General features: G+C 38.7%; 1 protein-coding gene across 1 annotated transcript; it reads left to right on the top strand.

Annotated features, from left to right (window-relative positions):
* Positions 1-981: 981 nt before the first annotated feature.
* tmem254 (transmembrane protein 254) lies at positions 982-11,045 on the top strand. Its single transcript, XM_061910895.1, has 4 exons — positions 982-1,138; positions 8,344-8,447; positions 8,858-8,917; positions 9,033-11,045. Exons 1-4 carry the CDS (start codon positions 1,052-1,054, stop codon positions 9,148-9,150), a joined length of 369 nt encoding a protein of 122 aa, XP_061766879.1. The 5' UTR covers positions 982-1,051; the 3' UTR covers positions 9,151-11,045.

The raw sequence follows: 11,045 nt of genomic DNA, 5'->3' as shown, positions 1-11,045 counted from the left end.
TATGAATATAAGTTCATAAACTGTGAAAAGAAATGCAACAATACAACATTCAGTGTTGACAGCTAGATTTTTGTGGACATGTTCCATAAATATTGATGTTAAAGATTTCTTTTTTTGTGAAGAAATGTTTAGAATTAAGTTTATGAATCAAGATGGATCTCTATTACAATCCCCAAAGAGGGCACATTAAGTTGATGATTACTTCTATGTCTAGAAATCTTTATTTATAATTGAATCACTTGTTTATTTTTCAACAAGTTTTTTGTTATTTTCATATCTTTTTTCCCCCAAATAGTTCAAGAAAGACCACCACAAATGAGCAATATTTTGCACTGTTATACAATTTAATAAATCAGAAACAGATTACATAGTGCTGTATTTTACTTCTTTGTCTCTTTTTTTCAACCAACAATGCTTTGCTCTGATAAGGGGGTACTTTATTTAACAAAATGTTCACAGGGGGTACATCGCTGAAAAAAGGTTGAGAACCACTGATATAGTACATATTCCGTACAATTGACCACTAAATGGTAACACCCAAATACGTTTTTCTATTTCCATCCATCCATTTCCTACCGCTTATTCCCTTTTGGGGTCGCTACAATCGGGCGGAAGGCGGGTATACCCTGGACAACATTCACACTCACATTCACAGTTAATCAAATCAACATTTAAATTGTATACATGAAATTACAATATATATTTAAATACAATGTTACATTAGAGAGGGCATCGTGAATGTGTCGTCATGTTCCATACGAGATGACGTACAGGCTTGTAATAAAGTTCAAAAAGTAACTACGAGGACGCTCTATTACGAACATAAACACCAGTCCTACAATTGCAATTCTTATGTTAATTTCATACGCAACAGGTAAATAAAAGACATCATACAATGATGTATAAAACACAAAAACAGACGTAATGATACGTTTAATATACGTGTGAATGTCCATGTAAACATCCGCCCATCCCCTGCAGAACTATAGTTCCTGCTGATGCTGCACGGACCTATTTGGCAGCGGCACCAGCGAACAGCGACAGGCAAGCCATGGCTAAGAGTGATGGAAGTGACTATTTTAAAAAAACAAGCCTTTTTTGGGTCGTCTCCGTAATTTTCGGACTGGTGTATTTCACCGTAAGTACAATCAAATATGTTCATTTTGCTGTCGTCGAAAAGTTGTATCATCCCCGGGTCACATACAAGTACGTTAAATGTCGGCAGCATCTTGTAAATGTGTATATATTTGTCTGAATCTTCATTTTCATTTTGTTGGCGGAGACGTTTAGCTTCCGAGGCCATTGTCATTATTTGTTGATCGATAACTTTTTTTTTTTAATCTTATCTGATTCATTCTGCCATGCGGAAGAAAAGATTAAAGTCCAAAGTGCAAGTGAACGTCCCAAATTCTCCCCCAATTTACTTGTTTTTCCAATACTCACAACCATGTTCAGAATATGACACCTCTAAGCTCGGCTGGTGTCCATGCTTCTTTGAAATAACACCAAAGGTTTGGAATATAAAAACATGGCCGTTCTTTAGTGCTGCGATACTGGATGCGTTTCCAGCATTATTTGTGTGCCCTTCATTGTGTTGCCACGTTGCCGATGAACCCAAGCAAACACTTTGTAGAATTGCCTGAACGCTAATGCAGTTCTTACATGAATGATACTTTTTTTCCACATCTCGCTGGCCTGCGCGACTTTCAAACGACCAGCTGATTAAAGGACTAGAGTTCTGGACACAGGGGCCCAACTTTCAATGAACCTTTTGTACAGCAGCCATTGTGCACATGAACACAACTGGTGGACAAGAGACACAAATTTAGATACACCAGGGGCCGGCCGGCAACCCAAATAGTTGAAAGACCCACATTGGACCAAAAATTAAAAGCCTTATAAAGAAAGGGCAACACTTGATGTAAGTGTCTATATCAGCCAACTATCAAAATTATTGTAAAAGTCTTATTTGTTTTAATGAAGGCAACACATGATGTGTCTATATTAGCCTACTATCAAAATGATTTTAGAGTTATAATGAAGGCAATACATTCAAGATTCAAGATTGTTTATTGTCATATGCACAGTTAAACAGTTTGCCGTACAACGAAAATCTTACTTTGCTAGTCCATCCTTCAACAAGTCACACGGTACTTAGCTAAAAATAAAAATATACAAGGCACAGTAAGTAACATAACATTATTGCACATTCTGATTGACAGTCACAGCAGCAGTTAAAGTGTCTTTAGTGATCAAAGGTGAAAAGTGTCTACAGTGATGGTTCACAGTTCGGGGGTGGTCAAGGTAGCTGTCTTTTGTTCAAAAACATGGTGTAAGTGTCTATATCAGCCTACTATCAAAATTACTTTAAAAGTCAAATTTAAGTGTTTTGATGAAGGCAACACATGATGTAAGTGTCTCTATTAGCCTACTACCACATTGACTTTAAAAGTCTTATATAAGTGTTATAATGAAGGCACCACATGATGTGTCTATATTAGCCAACTATCAAAATGACTTTAAAAATCTTATTTGTTTTAATGAAGGCGACATATGGTGTGTCTATATTAGCCTACTATCAAAATTACTTTACAAGTCTTATTTAAAGGCCTACTGAAATGAGATTTTCTTATTTAAACAGGGATAGCAGGTCCATTCTATGTGTCATACTTGATCATTTTGCAATATTGCCATATTTTTGCTGAAAGGATTTAGTAGAGAACATCCACTATAAAGTTCGCAACTGGAGAAAAGCCCTGCCTCTACCGGAAGTCGCAGACGATGACGTCACATGTTGCTGTCTCACATATTCACATACATTTTAATGGGAGTCGCCAACAAAAACAGCTATAATTTGAGCGAGGATGAAAGATTCGTGTTTGAGGATATTGATACCGACAGACTAGAAAAAAAAAACAAGTTAAAAAAAAAGCAATTGCATTGAGACGTATTCATGTTTTTAGAGACATTTAAAAAAACAAGTAAAAAAAAAAAAAGCAATTGCATTGAGACGGATTCATATGTTTTTAGAGACATTTATAGGGGCTTCACGGTGGCAGAGGGGTTAGTGCGTCTGCCTCACAATACGAAGGTCCTGTAGTCCTGGGTTCAAATCCAGGCTCGGGATCTTTCTGTGTGGAGTTTGCATGTTCTCCCCGTGAATGCGTGGGTTCCCTCCGGGTACTCCGGCTTCCTCCCACCTCCAAAGACATGCACCTGGGGATAGGTTGATTGGCAACACTAAATTGGCCCTAGTGTGTGAATGTGAGTGTGAATGTTGTCTGTCTATCTGTGTTGGCCCTGCGATGAGGTGGCGACTTGTCCAGGGTGTACCCCGCCTTTCGCCCGATTGTAGCTGAGATAGGCGCCAGCGCCCCCCGCGACCCCGAAAGGGAATAAGCGGTAGAAAATGGATGGATGGATGGATAGTAGGATCATTCTGGGAAATCCCTTATCTTTCTATTGTGTTGCTAGTGTTTTAGTGAGTTTAATATTACCTGATAGTCGCAAGTGTACGTCCACGGCCGGGTGTTGACGCGCAGTGACTCAAGGAAGTCGACGGCAGCTGTATGGGCGGCACAAGCTCAGCTGATATCCGGTAAGAAGCGACTTTTTAACCACAATTTTCTCACCGAAACCTGCTGGTTGACATTCGGTTGGGATCCATGTCCGCTCTGATCCATAGTAAAGTTTCACCTCCGTGAATTTTAAACAAGGAATCACCGTGTGTTTGTGTGGCTAAAGGCTAAAGCTTCCCAACTCTGTCTTTCTACTTTGACTTCTCCAATGTTAATAGAACAAATTGCAAAAGATTCAGCAACACAGATCTCCAAAATACTGTGTAATTATGCCGTTAAAGCAGACGACTTTTAGCCGTGTGTGTGCGCAGCGCTCATACTCCTAACAGCCAGTGACGTCAAGCGTACACGTTATCATTACGCGACGTTTTGAAGAAAAAACTCCCGGGATATTTAAAATTTCAATTTAGTAAAATAAAAAGGCCGTACTGGCATGTGTTGCAATTTTAATATTTCATCATTGATATATAAACTATCAGACTGTTTGATGGGTAGTAGTGGGTTTCAGTAGGCCTTTAAGTGTTAAAATGAAGGCAACACATGATGTAAGTGTCTATATTTTAAATTTTCCTGAAGGAATCAATAAAGTACTATCTATCTATCTATCTATCTATCTATCTATCCATCTATATTAGCCTACTATCGAAATTACTGTAATGAAGGCCACACATGACGAGTCATTATTAGCCTACTATCAAAATTACTTTAAAAGTCTTATATAAATGTTATAATGAAGGCAACACATGATGTAAGTGCCTATATTAGCCTACTATCAAAATTACTTCAAAAGTTTTATGTGTTATGGGGCAGCACGGTGAAAATTACTTCAAAACTTTTATGTGTTATGGGGCAGCACGGTGAAACGGGGATAGTGCATGTGCCTCAGAATATGAAGGTCCTGAGTAGTCCTGAGTTCAATCCCGGGCTTGGGATCTTTCTGTGTGGAGTTCTAACAATTAGGAAGGTTTGTGTCATATTTGTTCTCCTACAGAAAATATATTAAAACAAAAAATATATTTTTTTCTTATTTTTCCATTTTCACACATCTCTGAAAAATGTCTTAAGGAGCCACTAGGGCGGCGCTAAAGAGCCGTGGGTTGCTGACCCTTGAAGTGCACTAATATAAAAGCTGTTGCTGTTAATATGTTTTTTAAATTTATAAAATAGCTTTTATTATTTTAAAATATTGATTATTCAACTGGCTTAATTATATATCTACATTTTAAATGTTCTTCTTGTCTTATTCTGGTATATAGATAATTCCTAGTGGCCTGTTGCCATGTGAGCTCACCCTCACATGACAACACCCACCATCCAAAGCTAACACGAAAATATCTCGCCAGAAGTGTGTCTAATTACATTTAAAGTGCTGTACTCGAACAAGACTTTCCGTTACACTTCTGCGGCCGCAGTTGTAAAAATAAATGTTTTTGATATGGTGAAGAAACCTGTGGTCTGTGGATTTTGCAGGCCTTTTTGAAAGGGATCACAAGTTCTCTCAGGGCAGAAGTGTCAAACTCATGTTCATCGTGGCCCCACATCACAGTCACATAGCTAACACAGGAAGTGCAAAACGTATACAGTATAATATAAGCATATACTGTACGTGCAGATTAGGGCCACACACTGAACAATATTTTTCCCCCAAATAAATTCAAAGTGGTAGTTGGAGCCCTAATTGGGCCACTAATTCATAACATTTCAAGTCATCATTATCGTTTTTTGAGCGATGACAGTTTAAAAAAAATCCTGTTATAATTATTGGGATCGAAAAGGGTCCCACTCAAGTGTTAAAAATAAATTATATATATTTAATTTTATTTAAATATATATATATATATATATGTATTTATGTATGTAATGTAATGTATGTATGTATGTATGAATAAATCAATCAATCAATCAATGTTTACTTATATAGCCCAAATAAAAGCTTTCAACGCTAAAGTCTCTAGTCCAGATCAACATCAGACCTATCCGTCGATTATAAGGTTTTTACTTATTTTTTATCTTACGCAGTATTTTCCCTAAGAAATATTTCACAGGAGAACATTTAATGTGAAGTAAATAGAGCTTTTAAGAGGTCAATAATTCACGACAGCATTGATTTTGATTCATTATTATTTTTAAAGCAAAAAGTATCCTGTATGGTGGCTTTGTGTTATTAGAGTCAACATTACACCTGCTTGCTCTTTAATTAAAATGTTTTTTTTTTTTTTTAAATAGTAGTTTTAAAATGTGCCGCAGGCTGATAAAAAATTAGCTTCGGGCTGCACTTTAGACACCTCTGATGTAGATGATGGAAAACCTGGTTTGGCTTCACAAGTCAAGGTGACACACATAAAATGAAGTTTAACCCTAAAAATGTAATAGTTTGTTATATCAAATAATGAGACAGTTCTTAGTTAAGTACCCTTTTTCTGTCAACATTGAAAAATGTTTAGCAAGAAAAACGAGTGAACATTTTCAATCTTTTGTGGGCCACATAAAATGTTGTAGCAGGTCAAATGTGACTCCTGAGCCTTGAGGTTGGCACTCGTGTGTAAGGCAAACTAACCAAATAATGGGCGGGGATGAAAAACATCCTTTGTTAGAAACAAAATCTATGTATTAAATGTTATTTTTACTTCATCCGTCCATCCATTTGAGGTATTTTCAGTCTTGATGTAAGTGAAAGACTTATTGTATTAGATTAGTGTTTTAATGATAGTCTGCACACATAAGAGTGTGCTAGCTCTATTTGGCCACAAGGTGGAGTATGGAACCCTGTGTGCACAACTTTCTTTTGACATACAAGTAAATGAGCAGTGTAGACAACCGTAAGGCATTTGTCATATTTGTACAATAAATGCACCCCTCAGTTTGATCAATAATTACCATAATAAAATAGTTTGCCTCCCTCAATACATAGATATAAGATGAACTATATCATGTGCCTCTTTATTTCCAGGTGGGGGCGCTGTTTTGCCACTGGCAGCTTTTGTTCAACAGTGCTGTTCATTTATTTATTTAGGGGTAGAAGTAATACAAGTATTCAGCCATGTTGCCTTAGGAGTTTGTTAGTCACTTATTATTCGTGAGAGTTTAGGATAGAATCAGGATAAAAATAATAATAAACTTTCAAGTATGAGCAATATGAGCTGCTTGAATTGCAGCTGGGCTTCACGGTGAAAGAGGGGTTAGTGCGTCTGCCTCACAATACGAAGGTCCTGCAGTCCTGGGTTCAATCCCAGGCTTGGGATCTTTCTGTGTGGAGTTTGCATGTTCTCCCTGTGAATGCGTGGGTTCCCTCCGGGTACTCCAGCTTCCTCCCACTTCCAAAGACATGCACCTGGGGATAGGTTGATTGGCAACACTAAATTGGCCCTAGTGTGTGAATGTGAGTGTGAATGTTGTCTATCTGTGTTGGCCCTGCGATGAGGTAGCAACTTGTCCAGGGTGTACCCCGCCTTCCGCCAGATTGTAGCTGAGATAGACGCCAGCGCCCCCCGCGACCTCAAACGGGAATAAGCGGTAGAAAATGGATGGATGAATTGCAGCTGGCCTATAATAAATACCTAAATAATAAAAAAAACATATGACTTGTGATTGTTAGAAACCCTCATTTTTGAAAATATTGTAAATCATGTCTGTGTACTGTATCACTTTTTAAATTGAGCTATGATTGAACATTCTTGTAACCATTTTAAAGTAGAACTGCATGAAAAGTTATACTATTTACAGTCTATTTTTAATGTTATTCTGAAGCAGATGATCAAATCGGATATGTAAAAATTTCCCTCAAAGTGTGATCATTTTACTTCAGTATTAGTATTATATATTTGTTTGTTACATGGGACAATGGACATAAATGAACATATAACATGTAAATGTGGTTAAAGGCAAATTTCGATCCGTAGTCCCCAGCAGATTGATGTGCAAAAAATCTACTCACAACTGAACCGCGATACTTAAACATCCCAATTCCAAATCGAGCCATAATTTTTTAAACACATTTTCACAAAGTTTTAGGCCAATCTCCATGGAATCAAAATGAGATTTTCTTACCTGTAACCTATTTTGAAAAAGTTTATTATATTAGTTCATTACAATATATATACGCTGCGATGCTGTGGCTACTTGTCTAGGGTGTACACCGCCTTCCGCCCGATTGTAGCTGAGATAGGCACCAGTATCCCCCGCGACCCCAAAGGGGATAAGCGGTAGAAATGGATGGAAAATTAATATATGTACGTATAGTATTACAATTACCATACCAAATAATACATTGCCAGAATCAGTTTGTATCGAGACACGAGCATGTATCGAATCATCAAGACAGGAATCGGAATTGGATCAAAATTTCACAACCCTATTTATTTTCCTACCGTGTGCTGAGGTAGTGTGTCTTGATGAGAAACTTGGTTTGTTTTCCTGACACGAGTTCCTATGAGTAATCAATTAAGTAAATTGATTACTGGAATCACTGGTGTTATCCGTCACAGAGTTTACTCACACAACTAATCCCACATTCTGCTTTCATTTTGTATTCTATATGGCAAAAGCAATGTTTGTAAGTGTAAGTGAGTGAATGGAGACCAGTACCTATGAGTACTGATTCTGTGTACAAAAAAAACTCACTCGTTCTTGACTCGCACGTCTCTATAAAATGTGCTGTGAAATGCGCTATTTCTTTTTTGTTTCAGAAATTATTTCTAAAAGAGTGTTTTCATTAATTAATGTGTGCAACACAAATAACTAAAAATAAGACACCTTTGTTTTTTAGTGCATGGTGTTTTCTCCTGAAAAAATACCATTCCATCTCCTCGGCCCCTTTGGGACCTTCTGCAAATACCTTGTGGACAACTATGCTGGCATTATGTACAAAGGGTAAGCGCTAATCTATCTACAAGCTTTGTTTAAATTTTGACCTGCAAATATTTACCCAGATCGACCTCATTTTCTTTTTTTACTAAAGTTTTCCTTTTTGTTAAAATTGCACACAATTTACACATTGGGCTTCTTCAAAGGAAACACTGTTCAATCAGAGCATGTCGCTTCCACAAAAGTCACCTGACGGCCCACTTTCCCAGTGAGGGGATAATGTGTGTAATGCTGGTGAAGTCATGTGACTTTTAATGGGCGGCCTTTCACACTTACATCATCATGAATGGATTATGTAAATCAGGACGGTCGGGACAGAAAAGTGCAATGAGGCGTGTTGTATATCTAAAGCTTCACTGTAGGTCAAAACTAATATTGGCTCAAACTAAAATATGTACTTTGATTTATGACCACAGGTGGTGGGCTACTGTGGCGATCCATGTCGTGGAGGGCTTGGTATCATTGAAACTGTGCAGGTAAGCATGACGTGATGATGACGTCCACGTGATGGTGCTGTTTCATTTTCAGTGAAGCGAAAAGGCAAAGAAATGCTTGCTGCTATTCTTGTCTTTTGTTTGGACTTGTTTGCAGAAATAAAGGCATCAACACGAAAACCAGCTGCTTGTGGTTCTGCCAGACTTTAGTGTTCGGCTTCGCTTCTCTCGGTCTGCTCATCAAGTACAACCCCGACCGACCCAAACAGCGCTGAAGATGACATGAAGAGCGAGCGGAGAACAATGTCTGTTTCTTTTCCTGGAGATTGAAGTACCACATTCAGTGTTTTCTATCTTAAATTATGCTGTGATTACTCACTGTATGGTTTCTAATGCAAACAGTAGACTATCCATTTAATAATAACATATACAGTAAAGCAGGCATTTAGAAAGGTCTGCTAAAAATTAATGACAAGTTTTCATACTTTCTTAAAAAGGAACTGCACTTTTTTTAAATGTTGCCTACCATTCACAATCCTTATGTGAGATAAGCACACATATTTTACAAGGCATTCTAAATAGTAAGAAAATGTGATCAAAAGTCAGCATACAGTGGAGCCTATGGTAGTGGTTGTATTCTGCTAAAAGGTGCTTAAAAACATCCAAGTACCGCCATTAAGGTTTTTATACGCACTAAGTATATATGAAATGTAGTAACAGGCACGTTCATGATAAAACGGGATGTTTAAATATTTTGATGATTTTAAGGATGAGCCAACAAATATAATAAAATGTCACTTACTGTACAATGTCTTCTGTCATTAGTATACTGACTTAAGATGTTGATCAATTCCAGTTAAGATGAAGAATGACCATAATCCTTGCAACAAAAAAAAGGGGGGGGGGTGGAACCAAGCCTCTTTTTGTGTGTTTATCGCCATTTCTGGGTCTAAATTGAATGCCAAAATTGACCGACTTGTTGGTTTAACGCCTTACTACTACTATCGAGGTGAGAGGCATTTATGATCGAATATAAACTTTCACAAGCTGCTAGCGTTCACCAGCTGATGTCAATAGAGCAGCAACAAGCTACCTAGCTCTCTGGGATCATAGCGCCGCTTAAATACTTTGTGTTTGCCTATAATAACAATATCACTAATACTTGGTTAATTTTCCAGTCACAAAATGTAAATTGAGTATTGTCAGAGCTTATTTTTTTATTTGTTGGGTTTTATGGAAAAGGGTGGAGTGCCATCTCCGGGTTGGGTAGGAGACCCTGGCCCAAGTGGAGGAGTTCAAGTACCTAGGAGTCTTGTTCACGAGTGGGGGAAGAGTGGATCGTGAGATCGACATGCGGATCGGTGCGGCGTCTTCAGTATTGCGGAGGTTGTACTGATCCCTTGTGGTGAAGAAGGAGCTGAGCCGGAAGGCAAAGCTCTCAATTTACCGGTCGATCTACGTTCCCATCCTCACCTATGGTCATGAGCTTTGGGTCATGGCCGAAAGGATAAGATCACGGGTACAAGCGGCGGAAATGAGTTTCCTCCGCCGTGTGGCGGGGCTCTCCCTTACCCCTTACAGATAGGGTGAGAAGCTCTGTCATCCGGGAGGAGCTCAAAGTAAAGCCGCTGCTCCTCCACATCGAGAGGAGCCAGATGAGGTAGTTCGGGCATCTGGTCAGGATGCCACCCGAACGCCTCCCGAGGGAGGTGTTTAGGGCACGTCCAACCGGTAGGAGGCCACGGGGAAGACCCAGGACACGTTGGGAAGACTATGTCTCCCGGCTGGCCTGGGAACGCCTCGGGATCCCCTGGGAAGAGCTGGACAAAGTGGCTGGGAAGAGGGAAGTCTGGGCTTCCCTGCTTAGGCTGGTACCCCCGCAACCCGACCTCGGATAAGCAGAAGAAGATGGATGGATGGGTTTTATGGGCGGAATAGAGGACTTCCCATTGACCCCATTGTAAATTGACTTTTATTTATGCTTTAAGCATTAGAATGCATTTAAAAAAAATACATCCGTCTACCTGTATCTCATAATGATTGTGAACAATAAGCAGAATTCCACAAAAGTGCTGCTCCCCTTTAATGTTTACATTCTGTTTGGAGCTGCTGCCGCGGTGTTGTACTTTTAAAAACACTAACACTTAATAAAGCTTTTACAGTAAAACAA

This window comes from Nerophis ophidion, linkage group LG09 (genome assembly GCF_033978795.1).
Source record: "Nerophis ophidion isolate RoL-2023_Sa linkage group LG09, RoL_Noph_v1.0, whole genome shotgun sequence".
Classification (NCBI taxonomy): Eukaryota; Metazoa; Chordata; class Actinopteri; order Syngnathiformes; family Syngnathidae; genus Nerophis; species Nerophis ophidion.
This window is presented reverse-complemented; position numbering and strand designations above follow the sequence as displayed.